General features: G+C 45.7%; 3 protein-coding genes across 3 annotated transcripts in view; 1 reads left to right on the top strand and 2 right to left on the bottom strand.

Moving 5' to 3' along the window:
• Positions 1-16,946, top strand: part of LOC308153170 (protein SCO2 homolog, mitochondrial-like) — a gene marked incomplete at both ends in the record, with an annotated part of 188,016 nt that extends 171,070 nt beyond the window's left edge. Inside the window, one exon of the mRNA XM_080526258.1 lies at positions 16,254-16,946. Within this exon, the coding sequence (XP_080382384.1) occupies positions 16,254-16,946 (693 nt within the window). The remainder of the gene's footprint in view (positions 1-16,253) is intronic.
• The window catches only part of LOC308152590 (condensin-2 complex subunit H2-like), a 245,647-nt gene that overhangs the window by 204,620 nt on the left and 21,354 nt on the right, over positions 1-19,673 (bottom strand). The window lies entirely within an intron of this gene.
• Positions 19,031-19,673, bottom strand: part of ncaph2 (non-SMC condensin II complex, subunit H2) — a gene marked incomplete at both ends in the record, with an annotated part of 16,011 nt that continues 15,368 nt past the window's right edge. The window contains 2 exons of the mRNA XM_080526259.1: positions 19,031-19,174; positions 19,475-19,624. Of these exons, the coding sequence (XP_080382385.1) occupies positions 19,031-19,174; positions 19,475-19,624 (294 nt within the window). The remainder of the gene's footprint in view (positions 19,175-19,474; positions 19,625-19,673) is intronic.

A 19,673-nucleotide genomic window follows, 5' to 3' on the forward strand; every position in this document is an offset into this window, starting at 1 on the left:
CTGACACACTGACACACACTGACACAGAAGAAAAAAAATAAAAAAAATAAAATATTTTGAGGCGGGATTTTCAAAAAATATATTTTCAAAAGGGAAAATTCCTCTCTCTCTCTCTGGACTGAGCCCAGGAATTATTTGCCGCTGCGCATGCCTTTTTTTTTTTCTTCCTGTTTGTCCTTCACATTGAAAAGTGCAAATTGACCTGCCCGCCTGGGATTCGAACCCAGGACTACAAAGTCTACCTTGCGGCAGACTTACACACTGAGCTAACGAGCCAGTCATACAAACATATAAAAAAAAAAAATCTCGACATCTACTGGCCAGTGTGGAATCGCGGACATTGGCTGTCAGAGAATAGAATCCTATTATCCCATTTCTCTCTTCCTCTAGAATGACCTGTCGTTGTCTGTGTGTGTCTGTGTGTGTCTGTCTTTATTGAAATTGACAAGAAATGATGGACAATGACTCCACGCGGGGCTCGATCCTGGGTGGCTGCACGTCTCTCTCTCTGTCTGTCTTCTGAGACACAGGAGGGACTTCCGCATTAGCGGTGTTAGCTTAGCAATCTCGTTGTGTTTTAACTTCAGTTTAACATGACTTCCCGGGGTCGTAGAGGGCTGGGGTTAGGCTTCAAATGACCGTGTAGACCTAATGAACTTAAATATGTTCACCTTGTGTTTATACCCCATTCATAGCCAGCGTTATACGTCCCGTAGTGTGACCCCTCCCGGGGTTAATAACGTATGGTTCCCCGCGGGTTAGGAGAACAATTCCAACACCCCCGGATAGACCAGAGGACAGGGAATCTAAAACCATTTGAATGGTGTCTCTACGACCTTCCTATCACCCCCCATCATCATCATCATCTCATCATCACACACACAGGCCACAGGCCACTTCCACTTACCACCACTGGAGGGAGACAGACACATATACCTGAGTGAGCCTGGTGAGACAACTCAGCATCTGCACTCAAGCTCCAGCCGTGTCCAGTGTGTGTGTGTGCCTGCTAAATTATTGGCGCCGAAGAAAAGATTCTCAGTGTGTGCAAACTCCCAGGACTAGTAGGGAGAGAAAAGAAGTAGCCCCATTTTGGATGCCTTACCTCTGTGAATCCATCCTTAAGTGGAGAGACCGGTTCACTGGGAGTCGGTCCAGGGAAACTTATCTTCTTACCCTCTTCAAATGGCCGCGTGGGTATCCTGTGCAGGTAGCCATAGCCAATTCCACAACCTAGGCTGAAGAAGGGCAGAAATTGAGTGTGCTGTCGGCAATCTGACCAATAGGCAAAATTATTCATATGTCTGTCTGTCTGTCTGGAGGAGGAGAGAGGACAGGAGGCCTGTCTGTCTGTCTGTCTGTCTGGAGGAGGAGAGAGGACAGGAGGCTGAAACGCTGTCACACTGTCTCCTCAGGCTGAAATGCTGTCACACCGTCCCCTCAGACTGAAATGCTGTCACACCGTCTCCTCAGACTGAAATGCTGTCACACTGTCCCCTCAGACTGAAATGCTGTCACACTGTCTCCTCCTCAGACTGAAATGCTGTCACACTGTCTCCTCAGACTGAAATGCTGTCACACCGTCTCCTCAGACTGAAATGCTGTCACACTGTCTCCTCAGGCTGAAATGCTGTCACACTGTCTCCTCAGACTGAAATGCTGTCACACTGTCTCCTCAGACTGAAATGCTGTCACACTGTCTCCTCCTCAGACTGAAATGCTGTCACACTGTCTCCTCAGACTGAAATGCTGTCACACTGTCTCCTCACACTGAAACTTAAGCTTTAAGCTTGAGCTTAAGTCAAAGTGGGCGGAGCTTAAATCAAAGTGGGCGGAGCTTAAGTCAAAGTGGGCGGAGCTTAAATCAAAGTGGGAGGAGCTTAAATCAAAGTGGGAGGAGCTTAAATCAAAGTGGGCGGAGCTTAAACCAAAGTGGGAGGAGCTTAAATCAAAGTGGGAGGAGCTTAAGTCAAAGTGGGCGGAGCTTAAATTAAAGTGGGAGGACCTTAAGTCAAAGTGGGAGGAGCTTAAATCAAAGTGGGAGGAGCTTAATTCAAAGTGGGAGGAGCTTAAGTCAAAGTGGGAGGAGCTTAAGTCAAAGTGGGAGGAGCTTAAGTCAAAGTGGGCGGAGCTTAAATCAGAGTGGGCGGAGCTTAAGTCAAAGTGGGCGGAGCTTAAATCAAAGTGGGAGGAGCTTAAATCGAAGTGGGAGGAGCTTAAGTCAAAGTGGGCGGAGCTTAAACCAAAGTGGGAGGAGCTTAAATCAAAGTGGGAGGAGCTTAAGTCAAAGTGGGCGGAGCTTAAATTAAAGTGGGAGGACCTTAAGTCAAAGTGGGAGGAGCTTAAATCAAAGTGGGAGGAGCTTAAGTCAAAGTGGGCGGAGCTTAAGTGGGAGTGGGAGTGGCTTAGACCGTTAGTGGGCGGAGCTTGTGTCAAAAGTGGGCGGAGCTTGTGTCAAAGTGAGCGGAGCTTAAGTGGGAGTGGGAGTGGCTTAGACATTTAGTGGGCGGAGCTTGTGTCAAAGTGGGAGTGGCTTAATTGATTAATTCCCATTTTCTTTCATTTGCCAACAAACGACCTACCTAGACTGTACGCAGTTGCACCCTAGGATGAAAGCCTAGGATGAAAAACAGAACTCGGTGCCAGAAAGTCCCAGTCACCCAAAAATCGGCACCGTGAAGCGTCACAGGGGTCCGGTCGCGTGCCCCGAGTTTCGAGGCGCTAGCTCAAACGGTCGCTCCGTGGCGCCCCCTTTAATTACGGGTTTCGCACTTACGTCAAAGCTCCCCGTTTGAGCCACGAATGGCCGATCAAGCCGAAACTCTGAGTAAACACTTGTCTCACCGAGATGTTCGACATATGTGAAAACCAGACCTCTAGCTCACAGCTAGGAGGGGAGTTATGAATTCTCTGCACTTACGAATGGCCGATCAAGCCGAAACGTTGGGTAAACACTTGTCTCACCAAGATGTTCGACATATGTGAAAACCAGACCTCTAGCTCACTCAGGAGGGGAGTTATAAGTAATGAGCTTAAGTCAAAGTGGGCGGAGCTTAAATCAAAGTGGGCGGAGCTTAAATCAAAGCGGGAGGAGCTTAAATCAAAGTGGGCGGAGCTTAAGTCAAAGTGGGCGGAGCTTAAATCAAAGTGGGAGGAGCTTAAATCAAAGTGGGATGAGCTTAAGTCAAAGTGGGAGGAGCTTAAGTCAAAGTGGGAGGAGCTTAAATCAAAGTGGGAGGAGCTTAAGGCAAAGTGGGCGGAGCTTAAGTCAAAGTGGGCGGAGCTTAAATCAAAGTGGGAGGAGCTTAAATCAAAGTGGGAGGAGCTTAAGTCAAAGTGGGCGGAGCTTAAATCAAAGCGGGAGGAGCTTAAATCAAAGCGGGAGGAGCTTAAATCAAAGTGGGAGGAGCTTAAGTCAAAGTGGGCGGAGCTTAAATCAAAGTGGGAGGAGCTTAAATCAAAGTGGGAGGAGCTTAAGTCAAAGTGGGAGGAGCTTAAGTCAAAGTGGGAGGAGCTTAAATCAAAGTGGGAGGAGCTTAAGTCAAAGTGGGCGGAGCTTAAATCAAAGTGGGCGGAGCTTAAATCAAAGTGGGAGGAGCTTAAATCAAAGTGGGAGGAGCTTAAATCAAAGTGGGAGGAGCTTAAGTCAAAGTGGGCGGAGCTTAAACCAAAGTGGGAGGAGCTTAAATCAAAGTGGGAGGAGCTTAAGTCAAAGTGGGCGGAGCTTAAGTCAAAGTGGGAGGAGCTTAAGTCAAAGTGGGAGGAGCTTAAGTCAAAGTGGGCGGAGCTTAAATCAAAGTGGGAGGAGCTTAAATCAAAGTGGGAGGAGCTTACGTCAAAGTGGGCGGAGCTTAAATCAAAGCGGGAGGAGCTTAAATCAAAGCGGGAGGAGCTTAAATCAAAGTGGGAGGAGCTTAAGTCAAAGTGGGCGGAGCTTAAATCAAAGTGGGAGGAGCTTAAATCAAAGTGGGAGGAGCTTAAGTCAAAGTGGGAGGAGCTTAAGTCAAAGTGGGAGGAGCTTAAATCAAAGTGGGAGGAGCTTAAGTCAAAGTGGGCGGAGCTTAAATCAAAGTGGGAGGAGCTTAAATCAAAGTGGGAGGAGCTTAAGTCAAAGTGGGCGGAGCTTAAATCAAAGCGGGAGGAGCTTAAATCAAAGCGGGAGGAGCTTAAATCAAAGTGGGAGGAGCTTAAGTCAAAGTGGGCGGAGCTTAAATCAAAGTGGGAGGAGCTTAAATCAAAGTGGGAGGAGCTTAAGTCAAAGTGGGAGGAGCTTAAGTCAAAGTGGGAGGAGCTTAAATCAAAGTGGGAGGAGCTTAAGTCAAAGTGGGCGGAGCTTAAATCAAAGTGGGCGGAGCTTAAATCAAAGTGGGAGGAGCTTAAATCAAAGTGGGAGGAGCTTAAATCAAAGTGGGAGGAGCTTAAGTCAAAGTGGGCGGAGCTTAAACCAAAATGGGAGGAGCTTAAATCAAAGTGGGAGGAGCTTAAGTCAAAGTGGGCGGAGCTTAAGTCAAAGTGGGAGGAGCTTAAGTCAAAGTGGGAGGAGCTTAAGTCAAAGTGGGCGGAGCTTAAATCAAAGTGGGAGGAGCTTAAGTCAAAGTGGGCGGAGCTTAAATCAAAGTGGGAGGAGCTTAAATCAAAGTGGGAGGAGCTTACGTCAAAGTGGGCGGAGCTTAAATCAAAGCGGGAGGAGCTTAAATCAAAGCGGGAGGAGCTTAAATCGAAGTGGGAGGAGCTTAAGTCAAAGTGGGAGGAGCTTAAGTCAAAGTGGGAGGAGCTTAAATCAAAGTGGGAGGAGCTTAAGTCAAAGTGGGCGGAGCTTAAATCAAAGTGGGCGGAGCTTAAATCAAAGTGGGAGGAGCTTAAATCAAAGTGGGAGGAGCTTAAATCAAAGTGGGAGGAGCTTAAGTCAAAGTGGGCGGAGCTTAAACCAAAGTGGGAGGAGCTTAAATCAAAGTGGGAGGAGCTTAAGTCAAAGTGGGCGGAGCTTAAGTCAAAGTGGGAGGAGCTTAAGTCAAAGTGGGCGGAGCTTAAATCAAAGTGGGAGGAGCTTAAGTCAAAGTGGGCGGAGCTTAAGTCAAAGTGGGAGGAGCTTAAGTCAAAGTGGGAGGAGCTTAAGTCAAAGTGGGCGGAGCTTAAGACAAAGTGGGAGGAGCTTAAGTCAAAGTGGGAGGAGTTTAAGTCAAAGTGGGAGGAGCTTAGGTTAAAGTGGGCGGAGCTTAAGTCAAAGTGGGCGGAGCTTATATATTTCCCCCCCCCCCATATTTAAGTTCATTAACATACAGCTCATTAACATACCGCTCATTAGCATGAATCTCATTAACATACAGCTCATTAACATACAGCTCATTAACATACACACACACAGACACACGTATACACACACAGAGACACACACAGCTAATTAACATACAGCTAATTAACATACAGCTCATTAACATACAGCTCATTAACATACAGCTCATTAGCATGAATCTCATTAACATACAGCTCATTAACATACACACACAGACACACGTATACACACAGAGACACACACAGCTAATTAACATACAGCTAATTTACATACAGCTCATTAACATACAGCTCATTAACATACAGCTCATTAGCATGAATCTCATTAACATACAGCTCATTAACATACACACACACACAGACACACGTATACACACACAGAGACACACACAGCTAATTAACATACAGCTCATTAACATACAGCTCATTAACATACAGCTCATTAGCATGAATCTCATTAACATACAACTCATTAACATACAGCTCATTAACATACACACAGACACACGTATTCACACACAGACACACACAGCTAATTAACATACAGCCCATTAACATACAGCTAATTAACATACAGCTCATTAACATACAGCTCATTAACATACAGCTCATTAACATACAGCTCATTAGCATGAATCTCATTAACATACAGCTCATTAACATACAGCTCCTTAACATACACACACACACATATGCACACACAGAGACACACACACAGCTAATTAACATACAGCTCATTAACATACAGCTCATTAGCATGAATCTCATTAACATGAATCTCATTAACATACAGCTCATTAACATACAGCTCATTAACATACACACACAGACACACGTATACACACACAGAGACACACACAGCTAATTAACATACAGCTCATTAACATACAGCTCATTAGCATGAAGCTCATTAGCATGAAGCTCATTAGCATGCAGCTCATTAACATACAGCTCATAAACATATACACACACACGTATACACACAGAGACATTAGCATGAAGCTCATTAACATGAAGCTCATTAACATACAGCTCATTAGCATGAAGCTCATTAGTATGAAGCTAATTAACATGAAGCTCATTAACATACAGCTCATTAACATACATAAGCATACACATACTCATACATCCACACATACTCATATCCACATACTCATACACACACATCCACACACATACTCATACACACACATCCACACACATATACACATACTCACACATCCACACACATACTCATACACACATCCACACATACTCATACACACACATCCACACTCATACACATCCACACACTCATACAGCTCATTAACACATATATACACACACACATCCAGTCACACGGTGAGACACATTGAATGTAGACATCCAGTCACACACGCGCACAGACACGTCCAGCAGGTCTGATAATGGTCTGACTGGATTCGCCTCGAAGAGTAGATGTTCTTTGGTGTGTTTGGTGTCCAAAACGTAGAGACTCGGGCCGGTAGACGCACTGACACATAACTGACACACTGACACACACTGACACAGAAGAAAAAAAAAAAAAAAAAAAAAATATTTTGAGGCGGGATTTTCAAAAAATATATTTTCAAAAGGGAAAATTCCTCTCTCTCTCTCTCTGGACTGAGCCCAGGAATTATTTGCCGCTGCGCATGCCTTTTTTTTTTTCTTCCTGTTTGTCCTTCACATTGAAAAGTGCAAATTGACCTGCCCGCCTGGGATTCGAACCCAGGACTACAAAGTCTACCTTGCGGCAGACTTACACACTGAGCTAACGAGCCAGTCATACAAACATATAAAAAAAAAAAATCTCGACATCTACTGGCCAGTGTGGAATCGCGGACATTGGCTGTCAGAGAATAGAATCCTATTATCCCATTTCTCTCTTCCTCTAGAATGACCTGTCGTTGTCTGTGTGTGTCTGTGTGTGTCTGTCTTTATTGAAATTGACAAGAAATGATGGACAATGACTCCACGCGGGGCTCGATCCTGGGTGGCTGCACGTCTCTCTCTCTCTGTCTGTCTTCTGAGACACAGGAGGGACTTCCGCATTAGCGGTGTTAGCTTAGCAATCTCGTTGTGTTTTAACTTCAGTTTAACATGACTTCCCGGGGTCGTAGAGGGCTGGGGTTAGGCTTCAAATGACCGTGTAGACCTAATGAACTTAAATATGTTCACCTTGTGTTTATACCCCATTCATAGCCAGCGTTATACGTCCCGTAGTGTGACCCCTCCCGGGGTTAATAACGTATGGTTCCCCGCGGGTTAGGAGAACAATTCCAACACCCCCGGATAGACCAGAGGACAGGGAATCTAAAACCATTTGAATGGTGTCTCTACGACCTTCCTATCACCCCCCATCATCATCATCATCTCATCATCACACACACAGGCCACAGGCCACTTCCACTTACCACCACTGGAGGGAGACAGACACATATACCTGAGTGAGCCTGGTGAGACAACTCAGCATCTGCACTCAAGCTCCAGCCGTGTCCAGTGTGTGTGTGTGTGCCTGCTAAATTATTGGCGCCGAAGAAAAGATTCTCAGTGTGTGCAAACTCCCAGGACTAGTAGGGAGAGAAAAGAAGTAGCCCCATTTTGGATGCCTTACCTCTGTGAATCCATCCTTAAGTGGAGAGACCGGTTCACTGGGAGTCGGTCCAGGGAAACTTATCTTCTTACCCTCTTCAAATGGCCGCGTGGGTATCCTGTGCAGGTAGCCATAGCCAATTCCACAACCTAGGCTGAAGAAGGGCAGAAATTGAGTGTGCTGTCGGCAATCTGACCAATAGGCAAAATTATTCATATGTCTGTCTGTCTGTCTGGAGGAGGAGAGAGGACAGGAGGCCTGTCTGTCTGTCTGTCTGTCTGGAGGAGGAGAGAGGACAGGAGGCTGAAACGCTGTCACACTGTCTCCTCAGACTGAAACGCTGTCACACTGTCTCCTCAGACTGAAATGCTGTCACACTGTCTCCTCAGACTGAAACGCTGTCACACTGTCTCCTCAGACTGAAACGCTGTCACACTGTCTCCTCACACTGAAACTTAAGCTTTAAGCTTGAGCTTAAGTCAAAGTGGGCGGAGCTTAAATCAAAGTGGGCGGAGCTTAAGTCAAAGTGGGCGGAGCTTAAATCAAAGTGGGAGGAGCTTAAATCAAAGTGGGAGGAGCTTAAGTCAAAGTGGGCGGAGCTTAAACCAAAGTGGGAGGAGCTTAAATCAAAGTGGGAGGAGCTTAAGTCAAAGTGGGCGGAGCTTAAATTAAAGTGGGAGGACCTTAAGTCAAAGTGGGAGGAGCTTAAATCAAAGTGGGAGGAGCTTAATTCAAAGTGGGAGGAGCTTAAGTCAAAGTGGGAGGAGCTTAAGTCAAAGTGGGAGGAGCTTAAGTCAAAGTGGGCGGAGCTTAAATCAGAGTGGGCGGAGCTTAAGTCAAAGTGGGCGGAGCTTAAATCAAAGTGGGAGGAGCTTAAATCGAAGTGGGAGGAGCTTAAGTCAAAGTGGGCGGAGCTTAAACCAAAGTGGGAGGAGCTTAAATCAAAGTGGGAGGAGCTTAAGTCAAAGTGGGCGGAGCTTAAATTAAAGTGGGAGGACCTTAAGTCAAAGTGGGAGGAGCTTAAATCAAAGTGGGAGGAGCTTAAGTCAAAGTGGGCGGAGCTTAAGTGGGAGTGGGAGTGGCTTAGACCGTTAGTGGGCGGAGCTTGTGTCAAAAGTGGGTGGAGCTTGTGTCAAAGTGAGCGGAGCTTAAGTGGGAGTGGGAGTGGCTTAGACATTTAGTGGGCGGAGCTTGTGTCAAAGTGGGAGTGGCTTAATTGATTAATTCCCATTTTCTTTCATTTGCCAACAAACGACCTACCTAGACTGTACGCAGTTGCACCCTAGGATGAAAGCCTAGGATGAAAAACAGAACTCGGTGCCAGAAAGTCCCAGTCACCCAAAAATCGGCACCGTGAAGCGTCACAGGGGTCCGGTCGCGTGCCCCGAGTTTCGAGGCGCTAGCTCAAACGGTCGCTCCGTGGCGCCCCCTTTAATTACGGATTTCGCACTTACGTCAAAGCTCCCCGTTTGGGCCACGAATGGCCGATCAAGCCGAAACTCTGAGTAAACACTTGTCTCACCGAGATGTTCGATATGTGAAAACCAGACCTCTAGCTCACTCAGGAGGGGAGTTATAAGTAATGAGCTTAAGTCAAAGTGGGCGGAGCTTAAATCAAAGTGGGCGGAGCTTAAATCAAAGCGGGAGGAGCTTAAATCAAAGTGGGCGGAGCTTAAGTCAAAGTGGGCGGAGCTTAAATCAAAGTGGGAGGAGCTTAAATCAAAGTGGGATGAGCTTAAGTCAAAGTGGGAGGAGCTTAAGTCAAAGTGGGAGGAGCTTAAATCAAAGTGGGAGGAGCTTAAATCAAAGCGGGAGGAGCTTAAATCAAAGTGGGAGGAGCTTAAGTCAAAGTGGGCGGAGCTTAAATCAAAGTGGGAGGAGCTTAAATCAAAGTGGGAGGAGCTTAAGTCAAAGTGGGAGGAGCTTAAGTCAAAGTGGGAGGAGCTTAAATCAAAGTGGGAGGAGCTTAAGTCAAAGTGGGCGGAGCTTAAATCAAAGTGGGCGGAGCTTAAATCAAAGTGGGAGGAGCTTAAATCAAAGTGGGAGGAGCTTAAATCAAAGTGGGAGGAGCTTAAGTCAAAGTGGGCGGAGCTTAAACCAAAGTGGGAGGAGCTTAAATCAAAGTGGGAGGAGCTTAAGTCAAAGTGGGCGGAGCTTAAGTCAAAGTGGGAGGAGCTTAAGTCAAAGTGGGAGGAGCTTAAGTCAAAGTGGGCGGAGCTTAAATCAAAGTGGGAGGAGCTTAAGTCAAAGTGGGCGGAGCTTAAATCAAAGTGGGAGGAGCTTAAATCAAAGTGGGAGGAGCTTACGTCAAAGTGGGCGGAGCTTAAATCAAAGCGGGAGGAGCTTAAATCAAAGCGGGAGGAGCTTAAATCAAAGTGGGAGGAGCTTAAGTCAAAGTGGGCGGAGCTTAAATCAAAGTGGGAGGAGCTTAAATCAAAGTGGGAGGAGCTTAAGTCAAAGTGGGCGGAGCTTAAATCAAAGTGGGAGGAGCTTAAATCAAAGTGGGATGAGCTTAAGTCAAAGTGGGAGGAGCTTAAGTCAAAGTGGGAGGAGCTTAAATCAAAGTGGGAGGAGCTTAAGGCAAAGTGGGCGGAGCTTAAGTCAAAGTGGGCGGAGCTTAAATCAAAGTGGGAGGAGCTTAAATCAAAGTGGGAGGTTTTTTTTTGCAAGTTTTTTTTTGCATCAATCGATTCCTCTCGTGCGTCTTTATCACATTCATTGAGGAAAAGGACGACTCGCATGTATAGAAAGGGAACATTGTGAGCACGGAAGATGTGAGTCTCACAACGGCTTTGCGTTGATGAAACCAGGTAGGATGAACATTATAGTTCGCTGTCCATTCCTCTTTAAATGCCCTGTTTTCACCGTCAACTTTCCTCTTTACACCTTTGGAGAGTGACATGATGTTTCTCTTGCTAGTTAGCAGGTTAAATGTTTAGCTAACTTCACCCGGCAGGCAAACAACCAATCCAATAATAATGTGACCTTGTCTGGGAGGAGGGGGGAATCATTCAGAATGAAAGTATGTTAAATAATTATTAGAATAAGCTAGGCTGCGCTACATCGTCAGTCCACACATTTATTATTCAAAACTATGGAAAAGGGTGAAACTACGTTTCAACGTTGTTGAGAATCACAACACAAACTTGCTAGTCAAGCCAAAATACTGCAACGTAATGGATTGGACTGCTACCTAGTTAACTACAACACTACTTTACATTGTTACCTAGTTAACTACAACACTACTTTACATTGTTACCTAGTTAACTACAACACTACTTTACATTGTTACCTAGTTAACTACAACACTACTTTACATTGTTACCTAGTTAACTACAACACTACTTTACATTGTTACCTAGTTAACTAGAACACTACTTTACATTGTTACCTAGTTAACTAGAACACTACTTTACATTGTTACCTAGTTAACTACAACACTACTTTACATTGTTACCTAGTTAACTACAACACTACTTTACATTGTTACCTAGTTAACTACAACACTACTTTACATTGTTACCTAGTTAACTAGAACACTACTTTACATTGTTACCTAGTTAACTACAACACTACTTTACATTGTTACCTAGTTAACTACAACACTACTTTACATTGTTAGCAGGCTCACAAAACAAGCTGTGTTAGTTGACTAGCGATGTGTACATTTTTCGAAAGAAAAGTCAAAGCATTAGAATGTGTCACATTTTTTAACAATCAATTACTTATGAATGAATTAATGGAATGAATGAATGGTCTTTATTGTCATTGCTACAGTACAGGTACCAAACAACGAAATTTAGGAGGGGTGGCTCCCCTGGTGTTAGGAAAAAAATAATAAATAATAAAAATAAAAAAAATCGGGCCCGCCATCTAGTGGCTCAAAAAATGTTTGGCCCGAGGCCAAACCTAATTGCCGACCCCTGATATAGACCATGACATTCTAATAGATAGACTAAAAACATGGGTAGGACTTTCGGGCACTGCCCTTAAACTGGTTTAGATCCTACCTACAGGACAGGAGCTACTATGTCTCCATTGGCACCTTTGTGTCTGACCAAATTAAAATGACATGTGGGGTTCCCCAAGGGTCAAAGAAATTACCGAACGTGCTTACCGGGCCCAGGCCCAGGGGCCCTTTGCATTTCTTTCTTATTTTTTTACATTTAATCACAACGTCATAAATTGTTATATTTAATAAACGCCATAAAAGTGTGTGGTTGAAGATGCTATGAAAGTGATTTTTGTAAACAATGTAATTTGTCAATAAATTAACTGTCAAGAATTGTCACATGACAGCTTCTCCTCAGAACAGAGAAAAGGGGAACAGGGTTGCCAGATTGGGCGTATTCCCACCCAATTGGGCTACTTATGATCACACTGGGCGGGTTTTAGACTGTGGTTAGCCTGAAAAACAATCCCATCTGGCAACACTGTTAGGGAAGCGAGATGCTCCCTTAACACTAGAACCGCCATGACGTCAATTTGACCCAAGTGGGTTTTTCAATTGTACATAACTATGTTTTAATAAAATATTGAAGTCATAGACTAAAAGTCTTTGACTTTTCCTAAAATGGTGTTGTGTTGCACTTCCTATTGTTAAATATGGTATAGTCGTGAGATCGGCCCAGAAGATCATCGGCGCCCCCCTCCCCTCTCTGGAAGAGCTGTACAACACACGCTGCCTCAGGAAGGCCTCCAAGATCTCCAGAGACCCATCCCACCCTGGGAACGAACACTGTGTTCGGCTGCCCTCAGGCAGGCGGTTCAGGACCATGTCCGCAAGGACAAATAGACTGAAGCTCAGCTTCTACCCCAGGGCCATTCAGGCCCTGAACACAGCAAAGACCTAGGTTCTAGGCCCTGGACAATCTAGACAATTTGATGGCAGCTACTAGATTGTAATCAAGTGCAATACTGAAACACAACTGTGAACAATTCAAACCTGCAAACTGCGACACTTTAAATGAATGTGCAATAATAATATGTGCAATATGACAACCCTCGTGTACATAAGGTTCAGAGATAGGAAATGTTAGGATATTTATAGCATAGCATAGAGTACAGCACAGTGTTTTATTTGTATAGTATAGTATAGTGGATAGTGTATATAGCCTTTATTTATGTAAACCAGCTCTTTTCCCTTCTTGTTTTTAGTATTGTTTTCCTAGCACCAGGGAAGCCCCCCCTCCCAAATTTCGTTGTATGGTACCTGTACTGTATTAATGACAATAAAGACCATTCATTCATATAGATACATCTAAATAAAAAATACAGGCATTTATACCTATAACCGCCACGGCGTCAAATCGACCCACATATAAAAATGCATTATAACCGCTATAGGCAACGGCACAAACAATAGTCCCTCTACGCGGCATTGCATTGTTTATGTCGTTGCCTAGCAATTACAATGATATGATTCAAAGTCTACTCATTCTCTCCGAGGGACTGCGTGGTTGGTCTGCTTGTATCCTTACCCAGGTATGGGAAGCCATTCAGCAGGTATTTGCTCTCAACATCTGCTGCCAGCCAAAACTTAATTCCAAATTTATCTGGCTTGTTGGGCATATATTGCGTGAACCGGCACCTTGTTTTCGTCGGGAACAGCTGTTCATCCACGGTGATGTCCTGCCCTGGCTTCTAGCATGAGATGCAGTTTTGTCTGAATCTGTCCCACACTTCAGCCATGAGCGCAAACCTGTCGGTGGTCAACCGGGATCGTCAGGTCTCCTTCCTGTCAAAGCGCAGAAAGCGCATGATCTCCCGAAACCGGTTCTGAGATAATGTGGAGTTGAAAAAGGCATTTCCCCATTTCTCCGACCAGAAACTTTCAATTTCAATGTTTTTTCCGGCAGTATGCACCCCTCACATATAGCAGAGCAGTAAAGGCCTTCAGCTCAGCGACTGAGACATCCCAGGAGGCGTGCTTTCTTTCGTCACATTCTGTTGCAACATAGGCCGATGTTGTGGTTATTATGGTCCATTTGGGGTAGGTACTTTGTTAATTTAGTCTTTTTATGTGGTGAATTTACGTTTTACGCCTATCACACCACCCAAATATTCTTCTAATAGCCTACCCATTTCCAGTGTTATTTTTGACTGATTTACATTGACGTACAGGCAAAGCGATGAGTGTTGTCAAAGATACTTAAATTATAAAACAAGAGGACCAACTCCATTTTAGGACTTGAAATATTCATTTGTGAACACAATGCCTTAATACAATGACAGAGTACATTTTGTTGTAGGTTGCATTATGTAATACATGTATACCAGTGGAGGCTCCTCCATAGAGGTGGAGGAGGCCTGGCCTCCCCAATAATTTGAGAGAAGAGAGAGAGATTTAAAAAAGCAATAATTATATTTATTTTATTTATTTATTTATTTAACAAAAAACATATACTGTATATATTTTTTTATATTAATATTATTTCCGTTTTGTTCATAAATCTGAATTTTTCCATGGCAAAAACCCAATATTGCAATTGTAAAGAACCTACAGGCCAGAATCCCTATCCGTTTGTATTGAGGGAGGCCAGGCCTCCCCCAGGAAAGTGGTTTCTCATAGAAGTCAATGTAATGCAATTTTTTTCATGGCAATATGTGATTGGCCAAATCACTGAAAATGGGTGGGCAACGGAGGCCTGGCCTCACCATGCATTGAGTCCAGGGCTGAAAGATTGACATTTTGTTCGTCCAATCACATGAAGCCATTTTGAGAATTCGCCAGTCACTTCAGTCAAAGAAACACTCGCCTGTGTGGCTGCTCTAACCTGTTACCACGGCCGCCGAAATGAAACGCACACACGTGGTGCTGAGGTAGAGCTGTCCGGTGTGGCCCAGGCGTTATGGTGAACAGCATCATTGGTGTATGACATAGGGTAGGGCCTATAGAGGAAAAGATGACCACAGTTCATAATATCTTTGCCAAACACAATGGAATACACTTCCCCCATTGCAATGATCCGATCAATACTCCTTTGGTCTATATCTTCTTCTTCTACAGTCATGGGTATTGTTATGTTACGAGTATTGACTGTAACTGTTTGTTGTTATGCTAGTGTTGCTGTTTATCTCTGTCATACTCAAGACTCAAGTCAAATTAGATGGTAACCAATGCAGTATATCATAAAATGAGAGGGGGGGAAAGGGAGATATCATCTTAGTGTTGACATAGGGGAGGAGAGGAGAGGAGAGAGAATGTAATTACTGCTCTTCTCCCTAAGTGACCATGGTGGACCAGAGGGAATGAAGACGGCTTATTACTGTCATCACAGGGGCAGAACGAACACACACACACACACACACACACACACACACACACACACACACACACAGATGTGAGTTATCCGAATGATTATAATCTTGATACATTTGTAATGGCACATGGCAATGACATAATGGTAATTTCTCAATACAATTTGGTCATTCATGAGATATCTGCTAACGTTTTGTGTGAATGTGTCTTGTGAATGTGCCGCTTCCTTTATTGTCGAAAGAGCATATCTGAAACTGCTCCTGGATGTTGTGTGTCGTACAACCACATGAGAGGTTCGTGCATGTAAAGGTCGTCCAGCCAGCACGTTTAGGTATGTTTTAACGTATTTTAATTACGAATGATTATATTGTATTATATTGTTATATATATATATAATATTAATTATGAATTTAATTGATTTGGTTGTTGTATCTAGCCATGCTAGAACTAATGGCTGCGTTCGTAAATTCGCTCTGAGCGTGCCGGAGCGCACACTGGGTTCAACGTCATAAACGGACCAAGTAATTTGATTGGACAAGAGGCATTCCATGAGTGCTGATCAGATTTCCAGAGCGTATTTACGAACGCAACGAATGATTCATCGTAGCCAGACACCCGGCAAACTAGTCTTTCGTCTTATGAGGGGAGAAACTATTTATTTTGGTGTTCGTATGTGTAGTAGTAGTAGTAGTAGTAGCCAGCTTGATAATGTGATGTTAATGATATGTATTATTTGGAAGGTATGCAACAACTACTTAAATTAATTAGATTCCAGAGGACATAGAAACCTAACACACCTTACCTGTCCTGTTCTGTTTTAGATTTGTTCTCAGAAGGATTCTCTGCCTGGAGAGGAGGATGCTGGGACTTGTAGGCGCTCCAAGGGGAGACCTCCTCCAGAATGGCGGCAGACTCCTGAGGTGTACGTTGAGGTCTTTGGTTGCCTGCTCCAATTCCACACACCACATCCAGAGGGTGTGGCTCTCCTCCCCGTCCCCTAACAGTGGACATCATCGTCAGACCCTTAGAAAGGGGACTCGTTCCCCCTATGGGTCCTTATCACAACACACACTGGGTAGTCCCCTTACCTTCCCCTGTTTGACCCAGACGGCCTTCCTCTCCCAGGACCCCAAGCCTCCTCCTTCCTCCTCCTCGGCGGCGGGGATCAAGCTCCGGACGCGGCTGGCGGTGACCCTGCTGTTCGGCGGGGCCCTGCTGGGCACGTGGTGGTACGTGCGCTCGGAGAAGCGGCAGAAGCTGCAGACGCAGCGGATCGAGCAGCTGAAGAAGGTGGCCCTGGGCCAGGGTGGCTTCCACCTCCTGGACCACAGGGGGCAGCGCAGGACCAAGCGGGACTTCCTGGGCAGCTGGGTCCTCCTGTACTTCGGCTTCACCCACTGCCCGGACATCTGTCCCGACGAGCTGGACAAGCTGAGCGCGACGGTGGCCGAGCTGGACCTGGACCCGTCCCTGCCGCCCGTCCAGCCTCTCTTCGTCACGGTGGACCCCGAGCGGGACGACGTGGCGGCGTTGGCGAGGTACGTGAAGGACTTCCACCCCCGCCTGGTGGGCCTGACGGGCACGGCGGAGGAGGTGAAGGAGGCGGGCCGGGACTACCGGGTGTACGCCGCCGCGGGACCCAAGGACGAGGACGGGGACTACATCGTGGACCACACGGTCCTGATGTACCTGGTCAACCCCGACGGCCTCTTCCTGGACTACTACAACAGGATGAAGAGCGACGCGCAGGTCGCCGAGAGCATCCGGAACCACATGAAGACCTACGTCAAGTTGCTATGACGACGACGACGTGTGTCGAGGAGTCACGGACTCACCGGACTGAGCGGTTTTGGCGACCCGAGAGCGAGGTTGCTCTTCGTTCTAGAAACTTCTGCCCTAACTGTGGGGGAAGGAGGGAGGGAGGGAAGGAGGGAAGGGAGAGAGCGAGAGGGGGAAGGAGGGAGAGAGCAAGAGGGAAGGAGGGAGCGAGAGAGGGAAGGATGGAGGGAGAGAGCAAGAGAGAAGGAGGCGTCTGGACTATTAGAGAGCTTCCAGGACTGGGGGTGGAGAGTGGATGATGGGATGATCCCTCATCCACTCTCCTCCACCCCCGGTCCTGTAGCTCCCTCTACAGGCCAGGTGCTGCATGCTCCCCACACCCACCGTTTGATCCGTTTCACAGATCTGACACGATTGGGCCTCTCTGGGCTAAAGCAGCTGTACCTAGCTTATCCTACATTGCTTACACCCGTCCAGGCCTGTCAGATCTGTGAAGGGGAGTGAACCAGAGGCGGGAAGGTAGTACCTTCTGGAATGAGGCTCAACTGAAGACCTTCTAGAGATATTCTCAATGTGAAACGAGGGCCTGTTAAGTTATTCACTGATCAGACTGAACCACAACGTGGATGGATACTTGTCTGAGGCAATCGATTCTATCTTTGTAGCTTCAGCCTACTCTTAGGGTACTTGCATACCGTCATGAATAATGATTGTGTGGTGTTCATGTGATGTGTGATGTTCATAATTACTTGGCATCCTTGCAGCATGTATATAATTTAATTAATAATTATAAATTGTCATTTTAATTATATACAGTCATCTGGCCACCTTATAAAGACTTTTGTCCTTTACAAAACAATGCGACCATTTCCTACAACATTATACATTTGGTCACGGCTTTCATTAAAAACCCATGATATACCTGACAGAAAGAGAAAGAGATTTTTTTTTCTGCTCTATAGTCACTCCAGAACACATACAACGAAGAAAAAAACAAACAAACATGCAATTGTCATAATATTTGTCATTAAAATGTGAAAAAACGTGAGATCCTTAGGTCCTGACAATAAATCGATCCTAAACATTTGCTGAATTATGTAGGTATAACCCCCCCTACCCCTGCCCCCCCCCCCGGACATTGCTGTGTTCTATGAGCTCATTATCTGTTGCTTGTTGTTTATGTTTTTCCCAGGGGGGGCTGAGAGGAAAGGGGTCGGGCTGAGTGGAAAGGGGGCAGGGCTGAGAGGAAAGGGGGCAGGGCTGAGAGGAAAGGGGGCAGGCTGATGTTAGTGATGTATAATGACAGAAGATTACGTTGAGGACAGTTTATAGACATCTTTCAAGTTTTTACGTTTATTCAAGTTCAAAGTGAACACATTGTGTAAAAACATACACAAGAGACACTTGACACAACAGAGCAGTAATTACAAGGGTAGGTATAAAACACATTATAACAAAGACTATTAAAGAGTAATGGAACACATGGCTAATGCAGCAGGTTCAGACAAGGTTCTTGTTTATCAATCGTCCTACGTGCCTTTTTCATTCTCTGGTTGTTAAGGTCTACACACCCTTGTCTGAGGGGGAATTTCAACTCCTCCGCCAGACGCTGCTGATATTTTTTCAAGACATGCACATCCGGGTAAGCCCCATCGTCTGTTGTCGTGGCTGACAGTTGCTTGTTGTTTCTGTGTTTTTCCCATATTGTCAGTGTCTTTGAGCCCCGGAAAAGCGCTATATAAATACAATTCATTATTTTTATTATTTTAAAATGTTTAACTTTACATTTTTATTATCATTTTCTTTTATCAAGTGCAGTCAAACAATATTGCACAACATATTGAACATTTTGAACAACAACATATTGAACATATTGAACATAAAGGTGTCACGGGTAAGTCGCAAAACAACATCTTTCCATTGAACTTTGGTTATTAGCACCTAGAACAGAGCCAGCAGAACAGGACATGTAAAAAGTGTGTGTTTAAAGCGCTCTCTCTCTCTCTCACACTCACACACACACACACAACGTTCCGGGTGAGGGGAAGGGTGTCCCCTTTTGAGTCCATGTTAGGCAACACACACACACACAGTCGCAGGAGAGGTCAGACGGGGTCAGCGGGTGCTGCTGTGGGGGCGTGCTTGAAGCGGTCGTGGGCCCTGGTCTTGCTCAGCAGCGTGAGCCCCATGCTGTCCACCGTCTCCTCCAGACGGTCCTTCCTGTCGATCTCCACTGTGTAGTCGTTGGCCTGGGGGGGGGGAGACAAGGAAGGCAAGGCTTTACCACCCTGGTTACACACATCCCCTCAGTCCCAGTCCTGAGCCGAGCTGAGCCGAGCTGAACTGAGCTGGGCTGGGCTACACATCCAGTTGCTGAAACAGTCGTGGAAAGGACAATGTGAACGGAAACTACCAGAGCGCCAGCACAGTATGGTTGGGCTCGGCCCTGTTGGTGTATAAAGCCCCTTAGAAAACACACTCACTCACACTCTCACACTCACACACTCACTCTCACACTCTCACACTCACACACTCACACTCACACTCACCAGCTGCAGGGAAGCAAGCATGTACTTGCAGACCTCAAAATTGTCCAGGCCGTGGACTATGGAAGCGAATGACCTCCTGTTCCCGACCTCACTCAGGGCTGCTACGACCCGGTCTCCGTAGTCGTGGATGTCGAAGGTGGGACGCTCCTCCTGGAGAGAGGAGGGGGAGGGAGAGAGGGAGGGGGAGGGGGGACTAGAG

This window comes from Nansenia antarctica (assembly GCF_963989245.1).
Source record: "Nansenia antarctica genome assembly, chromosome: 3".
NCBI classification, from domain to species: Eukaryota; Metazoa; Chordata; class Actinopteri; order Argentiniformes; family Microstomatidae; genus Nansenia; species Nansenia antarctica.